Source organism: Aricia agestis, chromosome 13 (genome assembly GCF_905147365.1).
Source record: "Aricia agestis chromosome 13, ilAriAges1.1, whole genome shotgun sequence".
NCBI classification, from domain to species: domain Eukaryota; kingdom Metazoa; phylum Arthropoda; class Insecta; order Lepidoptera; family Lycaenidae; genus Aricia; species Aricia agestis.
Window position 1 is genome coordinate 4,081,328 of NC_056418.1, and position 25,503 is coordinate 4,106,830.

Sequence of the window (25,503 nt, forward strand, 5' to 3'; positions counted from 1 at the left end):
TACACGTAATTTACGTTAGAAGTAGATTGTTAAAGAACAAAATATAACAAATCAACTTGAAAGTTGAAACTTCCGAAAGCAATAAGCAGCTTCATGAGAGGCATAGAAATTGGTTACCTCTAGGCTCTAAGGGGCCTCACATATAAAAGACCAAGAGGAGTTTTGCTGGGAATACGAATTATGAAAGAGTGACGTTGTGTTTTTGTATTATTTTCCTAAAATTGTGTTATTTCGGTTTTAATGTGTCATGTTGGTAGAATATTAAAAATTAAATGTTCGATGTCGTGCACAAGTGTGGGCAAGTGATACAACTTCAAGAAACGTGCCATTTTGTGTTCCCTCTAAAAGTCCATCGAAAGTTTTTATAGTAAAGGGTCTACCATTTTACTAAAACAACTGAATTGACTCGTTGACTTTACTGACTACTTTTTTAGAATTTTACTAGACTTTCGACTTGACGATCATCTGGAAAAACGACTTTAGATTTTGTAAACTTTTCACGAAAAATTTTTTGTGCCCGCCATATTGTACTTGACACTGGCCATGGTTAAAAAGCCGAGCGCCCATATTATGAAAAAAAAAATGACCGAGAAGTAGAATGATAATGACAGTTGACATTGGTTGACACATTGACATAAGACTTTTGACACTAGTGAAAAAGTGCATTTTTTGTGTTGTGGACGTGCAAAGTGTTGCGTTGCAATTTTCATTTTGACTGCAAATTTTGCGACTATTTTCAATCGCTACTTTATTTTTTAACATTTTATACGTATAAGTAGGCTATTAAGTACATCAATTTTTATTTTAAGAGTAAACCGTTCGTGATAAACTAATAGTTAAACTGTGATGTTGTCTTTGATCCTTACTAAGGTGGAATTTTAAAGTGCTAATCCTATGGCGTCATTATCTCTACCTCGAGTTCTACAGCTTAAGAAGAATAGCTTGGATGCTGAGCGTGAGCAGTTTGAGAAATCTCAGGTAAGAGTTGAACTTATTACTTTACTTTCTAGCATCAAGTGTGGGAGGGCAAGCAAGTATGAGAGAGCAAATATTGTAAATTAATCATTTTACTGACTTCAAAATACTTCAAAGCATATTATATTTAAAAAGCAACTTTAATTACCTACAACTTTTATAATATATTACATGGCATTATTTTATTTATGGTAGTTATCATAATTATTGCCAATGTGTTGCCTCAATTTCTTGTAAAGTTGCAAGATTACATGCATGATTTTATTATAATATATTATGCATGCAATGTCTAGACATTGCATCCATAATATTCCTTCGTTGCTATATATATTATTGCTTTGTTGCGATAATATATTATTGTTAGCTAGCTAACGATTTTCAGTTTGTGTAGTTCCTTTTAACATTTTTTTATGTATACTTAAAAGTTTTAAGACCACTTTGTTCAAAAGTTTGGGGCGCACAAATCGATCAAGTATTTTATGATTGCAAAAAGGGGTATCCCAAGAATATGTAGAGGATAGTAGGTCAAGCAATTTAACCCAAAGTAGCTGTTATTTGTGAGAAAACAGATTTATCTCATTTTAGACATTTCGTCTAAAGTTAAATTAGGATTACATTAAAGTACATTGTGAGTTTAGTTACTTATTTCTGCAACCTCATATTACCCGCTTCCATTTATAAAGTAATTTTTATGCCACACAATCAATAACCAAACCACTGTAGTACCCTATTAAACTAACTATATTACTCAGAACAGGGCTACTGGTGCCTGTGTGCAAAAAAAGGATTTTGGCGCCCCTTTAGGCAAATTTTTTGGGTCCCTAGTTTGGGCACCCCTAAAGATGGCGATTTGACGCCCGTGTGCATTGCACACATTGCACATATGGTAGCGGGGGCGCTGACTCAGAAAGTTTTCTAATAGTTACAAGTGAGACCTAGAAAAAAACCTTTCTCTAGGTCTCACTTGCACCGCTTAGGTTAAAGTTAACCCCAGGATTATTGTTATTTTTTCCCTCATGTGCTTATAATTCAAAACCTATGATGTTTTATGTTATCGTTGCAATGTTTTTTTTTGTTTATTTATGGATTTAGGTCTTTTAGGCGATAATAAACAGGCCCCGCCTATGTATAAGTCATTTACCTTGTAATCAGTTGTTTCAGTCAGGTCAGTGAGTATTCTATATAAACCTGATAACGGTAGATGAGTAAAGGTGTGATAAGCACTTTCAATATCTTTATCATAGATAGGGATTGTTGTTAAAACGAAAGCATTTGATAGCTAATCTGTCTGACATCAACTTGTGGTTGGATATTATTTTTATTAAAATTGTAGTGAATATCTGGATTCTGGTAAGTAAATATCTCTTTGATATAATACTTTCCTTTTTTAATTAAGTGTTCTGATAATTTTGTCCCTATAACTTAAGATAAGAAAGGTGTGAATGTGAATTAATTAATGTCTTCATTATCTTCACCGCTACTTATTGTGGCGAAATTCGTTATCGCTCTGAAACATACATTTTTCTGGGATAATAATTATTATTCCTTGTCCTTGGCTCGGACTTATAAATATCTACAAACCAAAAATCAAAATTGGTTCTGGCTTAAGCACAAAGAGCTAGTTGCAGACTCCGGGCAAAGAAGCGGGCAACTTCTTATCGCCGAAGTTAGTTTTTCGTTAGGTTAGGATCTGTTCAGGTTTTCCGTGTTAAACTTTCCTTAATTTTTTCCTACGACTCATCTCTTTTAAAAAACCACATTGAATATTTATGAAGCGGTTTACGTCTAGGTATTTTACTTCATCCAGGACACACATTCACATTAATATAATAATAATAATAATAATCATTTTTATTCAGGCAATAAACCCATACAACAATAATTATTTATATATATAGATAAAATTAAGTTAAAATTAAATTAAATTTTACATAAAAGTATACATTGTGAATAAAATAAGAAATATAAGCAATAGGTAAAAATAAAATAAAATGTTACAAAATTTATTACTATGATCTACTGTGGTAGTTTAGCTCGCCCATCAAAATCCGGCCGAGATGTGAGATAACCGAGGGTTGTCGGTGTAGGCGGATGTTAGCAATAACGCCGCCATGCGCGCAGTGAATCACATAACAAATCTCTATCTCGTTTATAACAATTATACGCGTGCCAATGAACGCATAACATCAAACAGTAACATGGATGATGAAAGCGTTTGCCACCTTACTAATAACTAAAATAAGGGTATTTACGCAGCGTCTACTCAAGGTTTGTTGTCTTCGTCTGTCGTGTGACTTTTCCAATGTGTCAAAGACAAACAGGTCTTGTAAGTTGTATATATTTTGTTGCATAGTTCTATTAGGGGGAATTGTAAAGGCCAAAGGGGGCAACTCCTTACTAATAAGGTTATTTACGCAGCGTATATTCTAGGTTCGTTGTCTTCGTCTGACGTGTGACTTTCCTAGTGTGTCAGAAAAAGTTAAGACTTGTAAGTTGCATAGTTATTTGCTGCACAAGTAGAACTTTCATTAGTAGGGACTAGGGGGCAAGTGTTACAGATGACCGAAACTGTTATCCAAACTCCAAATTACGAAGCGAGTCATACATTTTGTTACTAGCTTCATGCAGATTGCAGCCTGTTGCTATTATTGCTATTATTGGAGTCAACACGAGCGTGGTGTGTCTTATGTTATTTTGAACCAATTCAATTTCGCCCTTCTGTGAAAGCACATTACTTTCGTGCACAAATGACTGAGAGAACTCAGAGAAGTAGCAATAGATCAATATTCGGAGTTCGGACTACGGTACTCCGTAGGTCGCGTCGGTCGTAACTCGTACTCGTTTTCTCGATCTCTCGTAACGTCGATTTTGTATGTCTTACGGCTTACCGGATTTTTTATCTACGTATATTTTAAAGGAGCGCCAAGTATCTAGGCCTAAATGCTGAGAAACACTTTCCGTAAAGTCATCTACGAATCATACAAACTTAGGAAGTTTGTTTACAGCAGTTAAAATTATACAGATCGAGATGAGGGGGATGAACTTGGTTTATAAATACCAGTGCGTTGACTGCGACTAAGTGGGGGCTTGCGGCCAAAATAGTAACCCTCGTAAACAAACTTTAGGATTTACTAAACATTATGCCCAGATTTAGGCAAATGACGTAGAAATCTACAGAATAAAATGTATTATGTAGGTTAAATCTACATGATGTATTGTAGATAGATCTCTGCAAAATATGTACCTAGTTTTAAAAGTCTTTTAAAATCAAATCAAATAAAAGTTTTGGAATATTTTGTAGGTCTCTATGTTATTTAATATTAAGTTTTTAGCTAAAACAGCTCTTGACTTGGTGAATGCTTTTAGAACAGCCATTAGGGCGTCATATAGAGTTATAATAGAGTTCTAGATTTTCCCCAACTAATTTCGAATTATACATGTATTTTTTTAGCCTTTTTTTTAACAAAACAAACAAACAAAATCTAAGGAACTACTTTTCCGATTTGAAAAATTCTTTCAGTGTTAGATAGCCCAGTTATCGAGGAAAGCCACAGGCTTTATCTTCTTCTTCTTATATATAAAAATGGATTTTCAAATGTGTTAGTCCCGCTAAAACTCGAAAACGGTTGAACGGATTGGGCTGATTTTAGTCTTAAAATATTCGTAGAAGTCCAGGGAAGGTTTTAAAGTGACACGAAGTTCACTGGGACAGCAGTAGTTTATATTATTAAGCTAAGACCAATAGGAGCGAAGAAACCAGAGAGAAACAGAGGAAAATGTGGAAACATGGCAAGACGTTTAGAATTGACTTGGTTCTGATGACACTGGGTTGAGTGGGTACATCGAAGTCAATTTCTTAATGAAATGTCTAGGTTTAATTGTAAATCGAGGGATCTTCTTGTAAAGTTTCTTACGTGGTAGAGCCATGCTTCGGCACGAATGGGCCGGCTCGACCGGTGAAATACCACGGGCTCACAGAAAACCGGCGTGAAACAGCGCTTGCGCTGTGTTTCGCCGAGTGAGTGAGTTTACCGGAGGCCCAATCCCCTACCCTATTCCCTTCCCTACCCTCCCTTATTCCCTTCACTTCCCTACCCTCCCCTATTACCCAATTCCCTCTTAAAAGGCCGGCAACGCACTTGCAGCTCTTCTGATGCTGCGAGTGTCCATGGGCGACGGAAGTTGCTTACCATCAGGTGACCCGTTTGCTCGTTTGCCCCCTTATTTCATAAGCTGAGATTTTTGATTATCTGCTTATTCAGGTGCGTGGTTTATTTATTCATCGCAAGAATACACCTGCCGAATTTTGTAACCTGCCCCGGTTTTAAATTACTTTGACCATGTAACATGTTACATCTGTTTTATAACACGTGACATCCAAACTAATATTATAAATACGAAAGTGTGTCTGTCTGACTGCCTGTTAAGTGTTACCTATATATTATGTACCTATTATAATATATTTTGCTCCTCAAGCGCTACTTTTATGGTGAACTCTATACAGGGTAATCATACACACCCTAAGGAATTTTTTTTTTATGAAATAAGGGGGCAAACGAGCAAACGGGTCACCTGATGGAAAGCAACTTCCGTCGCCCATGGACACTCGCAGCATCAGAAGAGCTGCAGGTGCGTTGCCGGCCTTTTAAGAGGGAATAGGGTAATAGGGGAGGGTAGGGATGGGAAGGGAATTTGGGAGGGTAGGGAAGGGAATAGGGTAGGGGATTGGGCCTCCGGTAAACTCACTCACTCGGCGAAACACAGCGCTAGCGCTGTTTCACGCCGGTTTTTCTCCGTCGAGCCGGCCCATTCGTGCCGAAGCATGGCTCTCCCACGTAAGATTATCACTTTGTTTTGTTACATTCTGTGTATATTGATGACAGGACTGTAATAAACATCTTCTAGATAGAACATAATATTAAATAAGCCTTCTGGTTTTATACGTGTATACGGCTCCTTAAATATTCATGTTATGTACGCTTATAAACGACATAACAGTGAGTCAACTGTAGGGGAACGTTATATAATATGTGGTAACTGGTACCCGACGACATATTGTGACTTTAGCACAGAATCCATACTAATATAATATTATAAATGCGAAAGTGTTTGATGAGGTCTGTTACCTCTTCACGCCCAAACCGCTGAACCGATTTCGCTGAAATTTGGCATGGAGATACTTTGAGTCCCGAGAAAGGACATAGGATACTTTTTGTTCCGAAAAAATGTACGGTCCCCACGCGATAAACGAGTTTTGACGCAACGGAGTTGCCGGGATTCATCTAGTATAATATATTAGGAGTACCAAACTTTAGTAATTACTAATCCATACTAATATTATAAATGCGAAAGTATCTCTGTCTGTCTGTCTGTCTGTCTGTCTCGCTTTCACGCCAAAACTACTGAACCGATTGCAATGAAATTTTGTACACAGTTATTCTAGAGTCTGAGAAAGGACATAGGCTACATTTTGATATGGGAAAATATCTTATTTCCATGAAAATATCGATGAAAATGAATTCGCATTGCGCGTGGCCAGCGCTCATCCCGGGGGTCCTGGGTTCGAGTCCCGCAGGCGGAACAAAAAGTTTTCAATGTTCCTGGGTCTTGGATGTGTATTAAAATAAAATTTCAAAAATCTTAAATATATTTTATGTATAATATTATAAAAAATCTAGAAATATATCGATGCAATGAACATTTTAGTTCTAATACGATTCAACAGATGGCGTTTTATTTTTTACTTCATTGTAACATAGAACTAATCATACTTATTAGTTATTATGTTTTTGTTTATAGTTTTTAATACGTTAGAATATTATGTTTAATAATATTATCACTTGGTATAATGATAATCAATCTATCTTATCTTATAGAACTCCTACTGCATTTCTAATTATATGTGACAAGTTGACAACAGAAGGCGCTCTAAAATAAAGGAGTTGTGTACCGTGTTGGCCTATATTCCATCCAGAAAATATATCAATACAATCAACATTTTAATTCTAATATATGAAAACAGATGGCGTTTTATTTTTTACTTAAATATATTTTATGTATAATATTATAAAAGATCCAGAAATATATCGATGCAATGAACATTTTAGTTCTAATACGATTCAACAGATGGCGTTTTATTTTTACTTCATTGTAACATAGAACTAATCATACTTATTAGTTACTAGCTGTTACCCGCGACTTCGTCCGCGTGGACTTCAATTTATAAAGCGCGATGTCAACAAAATTGGTGTCAAAAGCTTTTATAAAAAAACCCTGGTACCCCTTAAATCAATACAGCTGTGCAGTGTGCACACAATAAGTATTTCATCTTTTTTATATTAAACTTTATATTTTATGCCAAATTTTAAAGCTTATTTAGCCCCCCAATTACACAACTTTACCCATAAACTATTTATCATTGATAGGTTTAAGGTTACGTCACTGCACAGATAAAGTACTGAGTTATTTAATACCGTAGAATAGATATAACAATCGAAAAAAATCAAAACTTAAATATAAGATGATACCACCTCTTATAGAAAGACTTTAGAGCAAGCGTCAGCGCGATATAGAAGACGCACGGCGCCATCTATTATGAATTTTTGGAACTAACTTAATTTGAACAAATTTACGCATTTTCACCCCCTGACAACCCTTTTTTCCAGTAAAAAAGTAGCCTATGTCCTTTCTCAGGCTTTAGACTATCTGTATACAAAATTTCATTACAATCGGTTCGGTAGTTTTGGCGTTTGGCGTGAAAGCGCGACTGACAGACAGACAGACAGACAGAGATACTTTCGCATTTATAATATTAGTATAGATTATGTGCACACTGCACAGCTGTTTTTGGGTATTTTGATTAATTAAGGGCCGCACTACACCGGAATGGCAGCGGCGAGGCGAGCACTTTCTGCAGCGCTGCCATTCCGGTGTAGCGCGGCCCTAAGAGGGGTACCACTTACCAGGGTTTTAAAAAGTTTTTAAATTTGACACAAATTTTATTGACACCGCGCGCTATAAACTAAAGTCCACGCGGACGAAGTCGCGGGTAACAGCTAGTTATTACTAACCACGAGTTCTTACTATGCCCTTTAAAGCTTTGACGCGTACGAAAACATTCTCAACATTTTCCAGGAATTTTGTTATTAGCTTCATGTATTTACACCTTAAAATTGGCGAGTTTATCTTTTGAATAGAGTTCTTGATTGGATAACTTAAAGCGCCAGTGACAAAAAAAACTTTAGTCAAAAAACATCAGAAGCCAGGCACTACAGAATACAGATGCATAATTTTCTGTAGTCATAGCGAATTTACATTATTCCAATCCAGTAGTCCAATCCAGGATTTCAACTGGAATAATGTAAACGGGCAGAATAATAATCTCCCACACCGGTTTCGGTGACGGTGGCCGGTTTCATTGAAACCAGGCCAGCTACGCAGGAGTAATTTTATAGTGCCCAAGTGTGTGCGCAGTACACAAGAGCACTCTCTATTCCTTTACTCTCATAACCCAGTGGGACGGAAGACCGACGCGACCGGCGAGAGATCAGGCGCAGGACCAACTTTTTACATGCCCATCCGACGCATGGATCATCTTACTTGTCAGACAATCAGGTGATCAACCTGTATTGTCCCCAAACTTGGAAATAACATGTTTCCAACGCGGGAATCGAACCCACGACCTCCGAGTCAAGAGCCGCGCTCTATACCACTACACCACGGGCAGAATGCAATTCATTCATTCCAGTGTCCGTTTATATTATTCCAGACTCCAGTAGGAATCCTGCGCTGGGTTGATAGATTCACTGGATTTGAATAATGTAAACTGGCCATTATCGATGTTAAACCTATCAGTAACGAGGATGTGATTAGCAGCGATTATAGCTTCCACGACCGTGACTCAGACCTACAAGCCTACAAGCAGTTGACTGTATTCTTTACCTTGACTAATAAATAATGACCAATGTGTCTGTTAGGCATCCATTACACGGTAGGTTTTGCTGTCAGTTTTACTACAGTCATGGCTATTACTGATGGATAACCTACCGTGTAAGAGCGTGACAGACGGTTGCATTAAGTTGATCGACGAAAATCTGGATATCTTGATTTTTGCTTCATGCAACCATCAGTCACGAATTTTGATTTTTGAGTGAGTGTTATCACTTCTGACAAAATAGGAAAAAAATTAGAAACCTTTGAAATTTTTGGCTTTGACTGACATAAAATGATAAAACTGAAGAGAATTGAGTGACCGTCTAATACCATTCGTCAGTCCATCAGTCACTATTCGTCAAACATAATTCATGATTGGCGGAATTGATTATCGCTTGCATGAGCGTGTAATGGATGCCTTATACGTTATTCAATTATTTATTTCCATTATAATGTACCGTCGGAGAAATTGACTTGTAGGCAGACTAGTTGGTGCCCGCAACTCCGTTGCGCCAAAATTCGTTTCTCGCGGGGGAACTGTTCATTTTTCCGTACAAAAAAGTATCCTATGTCCTTTACCGGGACCCACATTTTCACTTTTGTATGGGGAAACTCGTGACGCTCGGGCCCTTGCCCATACAAAAGTGAAAAAAAATGTTCGTCTTTCAGCGCTGCTATTTTCACAGTGAACTCTCTACAAGGAACACGTACACACCCTAAAGTATTATCACTTATTTTTGTTACACACTGTATATATCCATGTTCCATACCAACAAACAGTAAAATCGGTTTCGGTGAAGACGTAACAGACAAACAGACGGACACACTTTCACATTTATATTATTCTTTTTGGATTCTATACATTATGTACTTCACTTGTCAGAGAAATTTATAGGCTGATGACCTTCATTATTTGGTCGTATTATGTCAAGTTAATGTTAATTAAATAATGGACCTAATAACGGAGTCTTTTGATGATGATGATGTTCGCTTAAGAAAGGTCGATTAAACGAACTCAAGGTTTAACATAATGTAAAACAATTATTTTCTAGAACTCAGCCGTGAGAGAGTGTTTATCTGCTTATTAACATAATGTACAAATATCTAGACTTCTAGACATATTATTTAAATACTTTAACAAAGGAAAAAGATTACGAAAACTAGAAAAGAATTTTCAGTCTTTTTAATTTAATATAGCATATAGCAGCATGACCTGCTTGACATGCGATAAGGGCGGTAGAGCGAAAGGACCTCTCGCCTCGAACTCTATTTTTGAAGTTTCGGCCAATGTGAATGCTATCTGACGTAAATATTTTACCGCCCGCAATCCGCATGCATCCAGTTTTTGGATCATTTAGTAGTTCGTCGTATTTATAAATGTACTAGAGGTTTTTAAACAGCAAGCAAGCTATTTTTAATTAGGCAAATATTAGCAATGAATGGCGCATGTGGGCCCAAAACAACGAAACCATGTTTTTAACAGTTAAGTACATATTATGTAGAGCACGGTGTATGCCGTTACACGCACAACCGTCCATTACCCGAATTATTCACATTTTCTTTGCTCTTTAACAGTTAGGTCATGTACAAATTAGCTGGGAAACAGTTAGCTATTTGTCGAAGAATGTGAAAAGTTTTCATGTTATTTTCAGGATTATACATAATAATAATAGCTCCCACACCGGTTTCGGTGACGGTGGCCGGTTTCATTGAAACCAGGCCAGCTACGCAGGAGTAATTTTATAGTGCCCAAGTGTGTGCGCAGTACACAAGGGCACTCTCTATTCCTTTACTCTCATAACCCAGTGGGACGGAAGACCGACACGACCGGCGAGAGATCAGGCGCAGGACCGACTTTTTACATGCCCATCCGACGCATGGATCGTCTTACTTGTCAGACAATCAGGTGATCAACCTGCATTGTCCCCAAACTTGGAAATAACATGTTTCCAACGCGGGAATCGAACCCACGACCTCCGAGTCAAGAGCCGCGCTCTATACCACTACACCACGGAGGCGTGGTGTAGTGGTATAGAGCGTGTGTAATAAGTGTTGCTGTCATGTATCACACGTGACACGTCTCTTTTTACCACGCAGTGTTACTGATAGTGACATCTCTCTTGCTCAGGCCTTTGTTTCTCTATTCCGCTAGGTATATTAACTTTATGGTATGGAATATGGATGCAGTTTTTATCATAACCTAGCATCTCCTTTGAACATTATTCGCTTTCTCCTATATACATTTTTTTTTAATGAAATAAGGGGGCAAACGAGCAAACGGGTCACCTGATGGAAAGCAACTTCCGTCGCCCATGGACACTCGCAGCATCAGAAGAGCTGCAAGTGCGTTGCCGGCCTTTTAAGAGGGAATAGGGTAATAGGGGAGGGTAGGGAAGGGAAGGGAATAGTTGAGGGTAGGGAAGGGAATAGGGTAGGGGTTGGGGATTGGGCCTCCGGTAAACTCACTCACTCGGCGAAACACAGCGCAAGCGCTGTTTCACGCCGGTTTTCTCTGAGAACGTGGTATTTATCCGGTCGAGCCGGCCCATTCGCGCCGAAGCATGGCTCTCCCACGTAAAGTGTCGTCAAAAGTAGTCAAAATCTAAATAATATATTATTTAGATTTTGACTACCATGCCCATTTCAAAATCACCTGTTTATAGCTCCACATGTCTAGCTAGACCAATTATTGACTTCTTGCTTCTACTACTTGTACTATTATCTATTCAGGGCCTGTAGACAAGTGGCAAAGCGCTAACGCTAACGCTAGCGCTACAAAATGCGATGTGACATAAGTCATCGCTTCGCTAGCGAATACTAATGTCAAATCCATACATTTTGTAGCGCTAGCGTTTTGCCACTTGTCTACGGGGGCTGTGCTTTTACTCAGAATATTCTGTAGGGATTTAAACTTTTTCTGTTTCTTAATCCCTTATTCGATTTACCAACTTCGTATTACGTAAATTCAGTCGTAATGAATGATGAATCCGTACAACGTGAACGTTATAGGATTTCCGCCGTACACGTAATCTCAATTGAGGCGTTGATAAGCCGCCACCTCGGGTTCACGGTTTTCGGTAACCGACTTCCAAAAAGTAGGAGGTAATCGTATATTGAAAGTTAGAAGAGATGTAGGAGACAATTAAATTAAAAAAAAATAACTACGTAATTAAAAATAATATTGTCAATCCGTAGTATGTTTCTCTTGTCTCTAAATATTTTTATTCTTGATTCTATTCTATTCTTAATAAATACGAGTATGTATTAGTACCACCTTTTATCTGACTACTAGACAATAAATATATTCCGTACAAATTACAATAAAAATTGTAATATTATAAAGTTACATTTTATTGAATTCCGTACTTATTATGTACCTACTTGTGAGTTGTGACTACTTAGAACTAGATTTTTATGTAATGGCTCTACATTTCCTGGCTCTAACATAGTACGCCATTCATGTTAGAGCTATATATATATATAACGCCTCCGTGGTCTAGTGGTTAGAGCGTCGCTCTCGACTCCGGAGGTCGTGGGTTCGAATCCCGCGTTGGAAACATGTTATTTCCAAGTTTGGTTAGGACAATGCAGGCTGATCACCTGATTGTCTGACAAGTAAGATGATCCATGCGTCGGATGGGCATGTAAAAAGTCGGTCCTGCGCCTGATCTCTCGCCAGTCGTGTCGGTCTTCCGTCCCACTGGGTTATGAGAGTAAAGGAATAGAGAGTGCTCTTGTGTACTGCGCACACACTTGGGCACTATAAAATTACTCCTGCGTACCTGGTCTGGTTTCAATGAAACCGGCCACCGTCACCGAAACCGGTGTGGGGAGTATTATTATTATTATATATATATATATATATATACAAAGTAGGTGATTCCAGTTCCCACGACCATTAGCCACAGACCGCAGTATTTTAAGTCAGACTAATCGAAATCTATGAAAGTACTAAATGCCATTCAAATAGAATGGTAAAACTTTTGAGTACGTACAAATTTCAATTTCATGGAATATGATTTGATGTTCCTTCGTCTAGAGTCTAGACTCTAGACTTCTAGACCAGTGTTTTTCAACCTTTTTTACGATACGACCCCTTGGTGTAAAAAATATTTCGCGCGGTGGTCGCGAAATATTTTTGCATACTGTTTGCCTTTTTATCATAATACTCGTATCATGTATGTTTATGATTTATGAATATATCATTTTGTAAAAATCTCAGTCTTACTTAATATACATATCAATATTTTTTACTGAAATAGTTCTCGTGACCTCTGGTGACCCCCTGCAAAAGCTTCTGTAGGTAGCACAGGTTGAGAAACACTGTTTTAGATTAAAAACATTCTCCGAATGCAGCGAGTTCAACGTCCCCAATGCCAAGATTACGCAAGTGCAGGCAAAACAATCGCATTGCATTTGGCAAGAAGTGTAGGTGCTATAGGCGATTCGTCAAGCATTACGTATTCGCGTACCGATACCGCTATTGCCGTTACACAGTACGCATAACACCGTTTTAATGTGATATTAAAACTAACGTTATCGCAATTATTATTATTTTTACGTAGTTTGATCGGGCTATGTCTAGCACAGCCTATAGCTCAGGGGTCACCAATTAGTTTCGCTCCATATAAAGAAATGAAATGACCTTCGCGGTCCAGGGTCCACACTCCACACATAAAAAAATATTAAACAAAGGTACTTTACGGAATTTACAAAGGTATTTTTTTACATATCAATGACAAAAGTGAAAATTTTTGTAGCGAACATAAAGCAAAATAATATTATGTAGGTAATACATGTACTGATAGTAGCGAATTATCTCTCTGATTTTTGGAGTGAAATTTGTGCAAGCCAAATTTATGTTTAGCGAAGTTCATCTTCGAAAATGCTTGGTCCGCACACAGTGAGTCGGCGGCGGTCCGGATGCGGACCGCGGTCCGCCCTTTGGTGACCCCTGCTATAGCTTATCACTTCTTTTAGAAGTCCGGATCAGACGAATGTAGTTAACCACTCTTTTGAGTGGTTACTGGTTAATTACATTCGTCTGATCCGAATCCGATCCGAACCCCGAATTAACACGCTTTTATAAGCTTGGGTTGTTGTATGTAACGGAATCTTTGAGCACGATTTTTACCTATCTCCAGTAGTCTAATTAATTCGAAACTTTGCATACGTATTAATAGCCAATGACTATGATTTTTTTAAATTCAAATGAAAAACCCAACCTCGTTAATCCTGTTAATTCATGATGCTTCTAATTCATAGATTGGTAAACGTTCGGGCACATAGTGCGCTTATGGGAAAATGCCATGATGTGTTGAGCATTAAAGCTTTGTCCACATTGTGCCTTTTTCTGTTCGTCAAGAGCATGCGTTATAGCGCAGTCAACAGCGAACGTGAGGCATGCCCGCGACGCATGCCCTCTGACCGTATCCAAAAACAAAAATGACAATGTTGGCGTTGCGTTCGTTGACGCATTCAATAATTGAAAAAACGAAAGTTGAATGAAAGTAGATGACGAAAATGGAAGACGAAAACGCATAGTGTGGACAGCTATTTAGTCGTTTACAGGCATTTTGCTCATCTCTTTCGGTAGTACAATAATTAATAAACGACAAATTAAAAACCACCTAACGGGAATTTTCCCAGTATCTATTTCCACCACGCCGGTTCCGTTCTGACGAGTGACCACAAGTCAGCATTAGGTGAATGTAACCATAATAACACACTGTGAATTATTAGTGCGTAGTGGGCTCTTGTATTACAATTTACATTCAAGCCTTGTGCAGCTGAAACAGTTTTTATTAGCATTTCTTACACTACTTACTTAGGTGCTTGGAATGTTAATCTTTACTGTTTTGAATTTTAATACGTATAATTTTGATGTTTTTATATTTTATACATCCTTTAATACCTACTATTATAATATGTATATAAAGCTTTAGAGTTTAGAGAATCCAGTCAATGTTGGAACTACCGCGACTGATCGCACTCGAAATCTATGAAGGAGAAAAGGCATAGGCAAACTGTGATTTATATTACTTTGAGCAAGTTACTTTTGAAACAAATTAGCTCCTACAACGGCTAAGTTTCTACTGACTAATATAGTAGTACTGACTAGTATAGTTCGTGAAGTATGCTTTGTGTAAGTTATTTAGTGCATGTAGATTGTAGAGTTAGAAGTTTCTACTTGAGTTCTGATAACTTGTATTGCGAGTGTTGGTTTTATCCATAATAATATTTTAAAATATGCGTTAGTGTGTGCCTATTTGTTACGTCGCCGCCAGTCGCTGCACTGACTTCGATGAAATATTTAATGTTGTATGGACTACGGAGTTTCTGAGTCCCGGAAAAGACAAATGGACGGTTTTCGCGTGGATTTCGACGCTACGAAGTCGCATTTTATATTATGAAAAAGTATTTGATGGGACATTCTTATTCCTGGTATGGAGTGAAACCACGTGTTTGTAGGCGTCTCGTGTTGTAACTTGTAACACAATCCATGAAAGTCGCTGACAATAGCAAAATGTCGCAACGCCTGTGAATTGAATATCATTGTTGTATGATGTTCTACTTATATTTTACATGTTTATTGTTAGTTATATTAATAATATTGTAATTGAAGAAATATTCCTTAAGTTTACTCATTGTAGCCGCCGCGCTCTAGATTTGCAAAAACTAAAATAAGTTGCTTACTTAATATTTTAGGTCAATACAAATTACATTTTCAAGTTAGCAGTTTCAATTTCATTCTTATTTGATGCAAATTTTACGCGTATTAGCGTTTGATTATAAATTATAATACTTTATCATTGATCGCAATTTTACCTCAAAAGGTTTAACACTTCCAATGTCACTACAATGCTAGTTACTGTAAAAAGGCCACTAGCAGTAGTCTACAAGCAGCTCTCCAACTTCCTATCCGTCAATAAATTGCTTTCTCCCTTTCAATCTGGTTTTCGTCCTGGTCATAGCACTGTCACAGCACTGCTAAAAGTCACAGATGATCTCAGACTAGCTATGGAGGAAAAGTTTGTCTCTATTTTGGTTCTTCTTGATTTTAGCAGTGCTTTCAACTCAGTAGACTTTGACATTTTCCTGTCAGTCCTTCGTTCCCTTAACATATCCTCCTCCGTGGTAGATTGGTTCGACTCGTATCTTCAGGGACGTTCGCAAAGGGTTCGCTCTGACGAGGTCACCTCGGATTGGTGTGATCTTGATGCGGGGGTCCCACAGGGTGGCGTTCTTTCTCCCCTTTTGTTCTCCATTTTTATTATTATTGTAACTTTGGTCATATTAACATGTAACTTCCATCTCTATGCAGACGACTTGCAGATTTATCGTCAGTCGCACATCGATAACATTAGTTCCGCAGTCAGCGACGTTAACGCCGATCTACAGCGGATTGCAGATTGGGCTAACTCTTTTGGCGCTTGTTAGTAAATCCCAAAAAATCACAAGCCATTATTATCGGTAGCAAATATATGATCCAGCGTTTGCACAATGTTCCCAAGATCATGTTCAATGGTACTCCAATTGATTATACGAACACGGTGACAAATCTTGGTATAATTGTGGATAATAATCTGTCCTGGAACGCGCACGTCAATGAAATTAGCAAAAATATGTATTATTCCCTACATACGCTTAAGACCCTTCAAAATGTCTTGCCCTTAAATACAAAAATCCTTCTTGTTCAAACCCTTATTTTCCCTATCTTTGACTACGCGGACTGTTGCTACTTGGACGTTACCGAAGAGCTCTTATCAAAACTGGAACGTTTGCAGAACCTCTGTATCCGTTTCGTGTTTGAACTAAAAAACTACGACCATGTATCAGCTTTCGATCGAAGTTAAAGTGGCTCCCGATCCGGCTCCGGCGAAACTCCCATATTCTCTCTCTCCTTTACAATCCCATGTCTCCCTCTTACCTTATAGATCGTTTCAACTTTGCACGACCTCTTGACATCCCGTGCAGGTCTAACGTGAGGACGAATCTATCTCTCCCCTCCCATCGCTCCAACTTCTTCTCCTATTCCTTCACCGTTAATGCAGTTAGATTATGGAATTCCCTTCCCCACACCATTCGCGACAGCCCTTCCATCGCCGTTTTTAAAAGCGACTAAAAGAGTACTACCTCAACAAAGAATCCTAAAACTCTTATTAAATATACATATAGTATGTATTTGGTTATTTATTTAATAATATTATAGTATATGTTATAATTTGTATATTATATTATAATAATTATGTAATGTATTTGTATTATATAATAGATATTATTTTTAATTGTATATTGTGTATTAGTATGTAGGTTTTATATTTTTTTATCTGTGCACGCCCTATCTGATATTTCCCATCACATCTCTCCCCGTAGGACTGCTGGAAGATATTTCTATTAGAGATATATTTCTTTAGATTGTTGAATGCTAGATTAAAATTTGTGTGTGCAATAAACAGTTAAATAAATAAAATAAAATAAAGGTTTCTAAAAAGCCATGCATTCACATTCTTGTCTATGAAATTTATGAATTGAAAATAAAAGAGATGACACAACATTAAATCAACAATTAACTTTAACCCTTGTTAAGGCTAGGAAAAGTGTAAGGAAATATAAGAATCCAGATTTTTTTTATTTTGTTATATTCCACATTCTCTATCTAGTATCTAGTTTCGATGCATCGAATAGTATTCGATGCATCGAATACTATTCGATGCCAAACCCGTATTACTCAACAAGAGCATCCGGTAGGTCCAAATAGGAGATGGCCTGAATGCTGGATGGGACCGAGTAAAGTGGTGCTTCCGTGCCGCTATCGCGGGTTACGTGTTGTATGGTCAGCAAAAAATTACATGATTCTTATGATGTGAAAATCAACGTAAATCCTAACATGTGTTTATTTTATGTTTTTTATGAATATTTCGGAAATTTTAAGTAAGTACATATTTCAAAATATTTTCGTTTAATTAATTTTTTTTGTTACAGGTACTAGAAAGAGCATTTCTATTTCTTGCATCAGCTATCAGGTATAACTTTCTTCATTTCCATGTATTAAATATTTTAGTAAGTGTCAGTCAGTCAGTCAGTCTTCACCGGGTAAAGAGATTAAAAAAAATCTTAATATTGTGTAAAAAAGTTTGATTAAAACTGTGCACTTATTTTGCTGACTCACTTTAAACATTTCCTAAAACTGTAACGGTCTTACCACAAAAGATCTAAACATCTATTGAACAGTTGTTTTGAGAACATTTATGAATGAATTTTTCTCTAATCAACTGTTCAACAGGTGTTTAAATCTTTTGTAGTAAGACCGTAAATGTTCTTCTTCAATTACTATTTTTAACTCCCGACAAAAAAGAGGGGTGTTATAAGTTTGACGTGTCTGTCTGTCGGTCTTTCTGTCTGTCTGTCTGTCTGTCACAATCGTAGCATCCAAACGGGTGGACCGATTTTGATCTAGTTTTTTTTTGTTTGAAAGCTGACTTAATTGATAGTGTTCTTAGCTATAGTTCATCATCATCAGCCTGCTCCGTGCTGAAAAATCGGGGTTCATCTGGTTCGTGAAGGGCCGATTAGCAACTTGCAGTCGTTTGATGGGCTTTATTGAATTCTAGTTCGTGACATTTATATGAATATTTACTTACACATTAATGGAAAGTTGACCTGGTGCTGCAGCGTCACCCGGTAATCAATAGGATACCCAACTCCTCACCAACTTAGAGCAATGGTTTCGTGTTTGGGCTTGGACAACTAATAAGACGTAGATAACCAATAAATTTTTGCATGCTGCTGCTGCAGCATCATCTGGATTCTATAGGAGCCGAGCTCCATATGAACCCAAAGTGGAGGTTTTATGTTTGGACTCATATTGACGGCCTCATCCAAAAGGACATTCCTAGATGGTATTCATTGGGATATAATATGATCCTGTTGATAGGAATTATTCTGCACTATAACCAACACAAGTTTAAAAAGCATGAAATAAAATTAAATTAAGAAATTTAAAAAACCCCCGCCAAACAACTTTAAAAAGTAATGAAATAATATATTTTACTGACTTTAAGTTTAAATAATTCCTAAGTGTAAAGTGATATTTTAGTCCATAATTGTTGTCAAGGTGTGTCGGGGGACCGCTAATGTAGATGTTTGATTTCACATAACATTATAGTTTAAGGGTCAGTTCACAGCGAACCGAATCGATACAATCAGTGACATGGCGATACAAAATGCAAAACACATTGTTGGCGGTCCCCCGACACTCCGTGACAACAATTATGGACTAAAATATCACTTTACACTTAGGAATTATTTAAACTTTAAGTCAGTAAAATATATTATTTCATTACTTTTTAAAGTTGTTTGGCGGGGGTTTTTTAAATTTCTTATCTTTGTATGTATATAGGATGTTACAAAACAAAGTGATAATACTTTCTCAGTAAACTCCCTAAAGTATTATCACTTAGTTTTGTTACACCCTGTATAGCATGATGAGACTTCTGTACCACGAAGGAACTCCACAATTTTGCATACGTAACGACTTACGTGTTATTCATTGCAATGATCGGATCGTAACATATCCATTCTGAGACACTTCAGATATTTTGTATCTTATTTTAACAAGTAGGTAAGTATAATAACTTTACAACAATAAGACGTAGGTGGATGAAGTGGCTGTCCATGTATGGCGCGCCGATTTGGGCTGGGAGACTGTCGACCAGCAACAGGCTCGTTCTGGGACGCCTTCAGCGAGTGATGGCGACGCGGGCGGTGCGCGGGTATCGCACAATCTCCCGAGATGCGGGATGATATTTGATGGTACTTGCTGGTAGCGTCCCATGGGACATTGACGCAAGGGCCCTTGCCGACGTTTATTGGCGTTGCGCAGCAGTCCACGAGGGGGCAGCAACCCCCAACCGGACGCCGTGCGTCGGTGGAGGACTGAGTCTAGTGAGAGGTCGTTAGACCTCTGGGCGGAGCGGTTACAAGAACCGCTGGTAAGCGTCGCCCTGATAGAGGCAATCCGGCCACTATTTAAAGAGTGGGTGAACCGGAAACACGGGGCACTCTCCTTCCATCTGGCGCAGATGCTCACCGGGCACGGCTGCTTCGGTCAGTATCTGTGTCAGATAGCTAGGAGAGAAAGTGACACAAGGTGTCACCAATCACCATTGCCTTGACGAAAGGGACACGGCCGAGCACACAATGACGACGTGCCCTTCCTGGATGGAGCAACGTACAGCCCTTACGGCCGTCATTGCAATGGACCTCTCGCTGCCAGCGATAATCCGGGCAATGCTGAGCAGTGAGATCGCATGGCAGGCAGTAAATGACTTTGCCCAGGAAGTCATCACCGCAAAAGAGGAGGCCGAGCGCAGGAGAGAACGGGAGGCGCTCGACCCTTTGAGACGGCCGACGAGAAGACGCACGCGACGGAGTGGCCGCGGCGACTTACATTAGCCGGGTACTCGGGGCGGTGGTGTGGGGACACCGCCGCCCATTGCACCGAGTCCTAGAGAGAAAGCCGTGATGCGCAAGGTGTTCCTGCGCATCGCGGCCCCCCGAGTAGCGGGGTGCTGTCGGGTCTGTAGATGATCGCTGGTAGAGTTGCGGTAGGTTCTATCCTACCCGAAACTCTGTGGAACACCATGGGGTTTTAGTGGGTAGCAGGAGTCCCACATACCCCGGCCGATATCCCCAATTTGCCGGGGATGCGTAAAGCATTTCCCCATGTTAAAAAAAAAAGAAAAGGTGGATGAAGTGGCAAACATTTTAGAATTTTTTTTTGCAATAGAGGTTTTGGGAACGGGATAGAGATTTACAATAAAAAACCGGCCAAGTAAGTGTCGGGCCACGCGCAATATAGGGTCCCGTAGTACCGCTAGTTTTTTTTAAATTGTTGTATGTTCAAAGTACATTTAACGTGTTTTACACGACTAACAACATCATCTTAGTTACTTTCAAAGGAACGAAAAGTTCCTTTATACTTCGCCGAATACATTTTTTGTAGTTGATCGACTATTACTCAATAACTTATGACGTCTTCTTAGTCATGATAGTTTTCCTTTCATATTCAGCATATTTCCTACTCCCGTGATTTTTTTCACATTTCCAGAAGCAACCTTTTAGCTGGTAGAAGGGGGAGACACTGGACTCTAACGATTTTTTCCACTTTAAAACTTAATATTTCACAAACGGATCCCTAAATCGGAAAATGATCTATGAATACTCATAATATTTTTAAGGGCTTAAAAGTAATTAAAAAACGTTTAGAATGAGCTTAGAATAAAATATAAAACTTTAATAAGGAACCTTTTTCATATGATTTTTGCCCAGCATAAAATTATGAGTTAGCACTTAGTATGTAGACAACCGCTACAATTTTTTTAAATTAAACCCCTTTGAGGCCCGAGGGTACTCCGTCAGCCGTAGACCGTAATATAATACTGTGTTTTCCAGTATTCATAATGAACAAAACTGCAATAAATTACGGCATTATCGACTGAAGTCAATTATTATTCGTGGCGTTTGAATCGAGCTTCATTAACGAGATATGCGTGCTCGGAATACTTTGTGCTGAATATTTTACCCGACTATATTAAATTGCTGGTTTCCCGTACTAAAGAGGTTATATTTTTTATTGTGTACGCAGTACGACTCATTTGAGCGGATCTCGATTAAAGTTCTTAAAAAGTTAATAAAGAATAATTTGAAGATAATTGTGGTTTCTTCTTCATGACTATGAAGATTGAGAAAGGTAAATTGATATTTTACAACAGTTTAAATTTAATTCAGATCTGCTCAAGTCATCTTTTGAGCGATTTATGCAATTTTATGTTTTAAACTAGTTAATCGGGTTGGCATTTGAATCACGCATTGTAGGTAGAAGGGGTGGAACGGTGGCATTTTATAGGGGCTAGTTACCCCTTTCAAATGACACCTGATTTGTGTCTAGGAGATGCATGTTAAGAGCCCATATGACCCTAACTTGACTACATACTTTAACCTAGATCTCAAAATCTATAAGGTCTAGAAAACTGATTTTTTGACACAAGTAACTTCAGTTCATAAAGATTAAATGCTCAAGACGAAAACACGATTACTCAAAAAATGCTCGATAGTTTCTTTTTTACAAAAAACCTTGTTTTAGACACATTTTTGCTTGGATCTTCGAAGTTTGCTGTCTTTTCTTTAATATTTTTTAATATCTAAAAATGTATTGATAAAACCTAAATTTGCTCAAAACACTTTTTTATTTATTTAAATTATTATTATTCATATTTCATGAAATTGATTAATGATAAGACGGACCTGTTATTTTTTCGGGTTACGTCGATCCCTCATTGAGATGGGCGTGGCCCGTGGGCCATGTTTTATACAGGGTGTAACAAAACTAAGTGATAATACTTTAGGGTTTGTATGTGTCCCTTATATTGAGGTCACTGTGAAAGTAGCAGCACTGAAAGAGCAATTTTTTGTCTGATTTGTATGGGCAAGCGCCCCAGTGCGGCATGACTTTGCCCATACAAAATAAAATGAAAAAAAAAAAAAAAAAACTCTTTCAGGGCTGCTACTTAATAGTGAACTCAATACATATAAGGTACATATTATACACACCCTATAGTATTATCATTTATCACTTTGTTTTGTTACACCCTGTATATCAAGGAACGGTGGTCTGCCATCTATCTGTTCAATTAATTTCTCCCATAATCCCCTGTTTTCCCAGCATGAACTTTACCCTGTCACTGTATCACAGAATATATATTAGTAGTACCAAACTGTACTAACCGCGGTTGGCACTTCATTTCAGTCACCTAACTAATGCATGCTGACCCCGCACACTAACACGTCATGGCGAACCCGGCAGACAAGCGGTTTCATCAGCTGGTAAGTTATTCATATTATTATGGTTAGTTGGGCACGTGAGTAATATACTGCCGTCAATAGCATAAACACATAAGTCGGGTTTAGACGGTTTCGAGAAAAACGCGGTTAAAGTTTTGTTGCGAAAATCATCAATAAAAATTTTATTTGTGGTCAGACCATGATGGCTGATACCTAATCTCAGCGAATATCTAATGCTTTTTTACGTATGTCAGTCAAGCTACCATGACAAAGTCAGCAAAATAACTCGGGATTGCGTTATTAATTAAGTGCTAATTGAGTGCTGTTTTGGCAAAAACCGCGAATTTAGTGCTCCTCAACATTCGCAATAAATGCGAATACTGCTAACTTGACGTCAAGCTAGCAGTGTATATAACCAAAACCTTAATAATGCTGATAATATAGCTCCGTGATGAATACTTAGCTTATAGGTGCTCATTAAGTGCTAGCGATAAGCGTGGAAAAAATATGCATTTTTTTATGCCTTATACTGCTCACTTGACGGAATCAGCAAGATGTTCCTCTTGATTTAAGTAGTTTGATGAAATCCTCAATCATAAACGATACATAGGAATTAAGTGCTCATTAAGTGCTAGCGATAAGCGGGGAAAAAAATTGCATTTTTTAAATTTTTATACCGTATACTGCTCACTTGACGGCAACCGCGAGATGATCGTCTTGATTGAGGTGGTTTAAGGAAATCCAGACAGATCACATTGAATTGACATAACCCGACTAAATGACGTAGGCTCGCCATCTGCCTAGGAATCAATTCGATGATACAATCATGCATAATGCTTTCGTTTGATGGCTGCAGGCATCAAATGCGATCTCTCTCAGTTGGGAATTGGGAAGGAGAGACTGTTACTTATGTTTCAAAATAATTTTTTTGATTTATTACGTATGCACTTTAGATTTTGATCCTGTAATTAAATGAATCATGCTTCCACTTCATCATAATTGATAGAAACGAAGCATGCTGTACTCTTTATTCAGAATCACCAAAAAACCTCCAATAAATTAGATTGTAGAGTATGGTTAAGCATCATCACAAACCAAAATCTTACTTCTACAGATAACTTCCAATTTATAGCATGGATGTAGGCGTGAACTAAAGGATCGCCCCCGTAGTTGCGTAGGTGTTCTGTTGAAATTGTTCAAGCAATTTACGAATTCAAATGTCATTTTTATTATGACCACTACGACACAATAGACATACTACTATCATTCTGTCTACTCTGACTACGAAGCCGGAAGCCACGAAGTTAATCTCAATTCTCAATATTTCATTAATTTCATACAAATTTGATAAATATTTGTGTCTCGTTTCGTGGTTGTCGCGTTTATAATTGATGGCCATGGCAATGGTTTCTTGTGAAGATTTCTTTTATTACATATCGGTTTTTTGCGACGGATCAAAAAGGTTCATCGCTAATTCATGGCCACCTTTAGCAGGATGCGATGGTCAAACTGTAAAACTGATCGCACATAATATTTTGTCAGCACCGTACGTGCCGAACGCACCGCATAGTGTGTACGAACGGAATGCGGCGCGTATGGTGCGGACGAATGTGCGAGGTTTCACATCATTTCATACAACAAATTCTAAAGTGCGGCGGCGTACGGCGCGTACTTGCTGATAAATGTGCGATTACCTTAAATTATTGTCTTGATTTTAAAATATTATAGAGTTTGACTGTACGACCTTCTCGACTATTATTGAGACACAGATTATATGAGGATTGAAGAGCGATGTTTTTGTTTGTTTATGTAAATTTTTACGCCGTCAACTCCACTGATAAGTGTTATCAGACGTTGCCGCTGCCGGATTAGGAGATACGAATTTGTTTATAAACGTTTTGGCCCCTAGACGAGTTCCTTTCAGTGACCGTTGATGACTTTTTGCTTTTAGGACCTGTTCAGTATATCATTTTTATATTCAAGGCTACAGAATACTCTAAACATTCTTGAATGGCTTCCCAATATAAGCACTTTTTTCTATGGCAGCAACTTTCATACTTTAGGAAAATCTGCTGATGTATACTAAGGTGCCTTAGCGTTAACACTTTTGTATGAAACAGCTGATTAGTTTAAAAACATCTATTACTACTTGTGTGGCAGTTCTAGATGAGAGGCGCTGATAAGGTCAATGACCTTCTCGACGCCTTCTTCATTCATACTGGCTTTTACGATCATTTGTTTTGTTATAGCTAACCTCGATGTAATCTTTATATTAATACGTGAGAGAAAAACTTTGTAACCCTTTTTACGAAAAATGGGAAAACGTAGGTGCATGAAATTTCGCATAGTTATAGTTAATATGGTGAAGGAGTGCATCGAGCTAATATTATTTTAAAATTATACTTTTATCAGTCACGAACGTGCCGCGTCTTGTCTTACTTTAATAAATTGAAAATGACGTCGTGCGTGTTCCGAAAATGTACCAATTATGACTCGAAAGAAAACAAAACACTTGGAGTCTCTTACCACATGACTTGATTGCAATAAATACCTCGATTATTTACATTTTCAATTATTTTTTTGAACAATCTGGAAAAAATCTAATTTTCGTCATAGCTCAGGCGAAGAAAGAGACAGCGATACGATTCGACGTTTAAAAATATAACTGTCTCTTTTATGTAAATGGTTTTTCGTATCTTTTGTTTCACTTATCTGTCAAATTTGTCAATGTTTGCAATTTTGAATTTGAAA

The 25,503-nt window shown here is 37.9% G+C and overlaps 1 protein-coding gene and 1 long non-coding RNA gene across 6 annotated transcripts in view; one reads left to right on the forward strand and one right to left on the reverse strand.

Annotated features, from left to right (window-relative positions):
• The first annotated feature begins 666 nt into the window (after positions 1-666).
• LOC121733153 (huntingtin-interacting protein 1-related protein) overlaps positions 667-25,503 on the forward strand; it is a 40,219-nt gene continuing 15,382 nt past the window's right edge. For 2 of the 5 annotated variants that reach the window (XM_042123318.1, XM_042123322.1), the window contains exon 1: positions 667-978. In XM_042123318.1, coding sequence (XP_041979252.1) covers positions 895-978 — 84 coding nt within the window. In that variant the 5' untranslated portion in view covers positions 667-894. Of the gene's footprint in view, positions 979-2,274; positions 2,326-17,892; positions 17,934-22,717; positions 22,795-25,503 lie in introns of those variants that run through there. The other 3 variants (XM_042123321.1, XM_042123319.1, XM_042123320.1) reach the window with 3 other exon arrangements.
• LOC121733160 lies at positions 14,303-24,457 on the reverse strand. Its single transcript, XR_006036512.1, has 4 exons — positions 24,447-24,457; positions 22,727-22,735; positions 19,630-19,632; positions 14,303-14,460 (listed from the first exon to the last, which is right to left on the reverse strand). It is a non-coding gene; the product is annotated as an uncharacterized LOC121733160 (long non-coding RNA).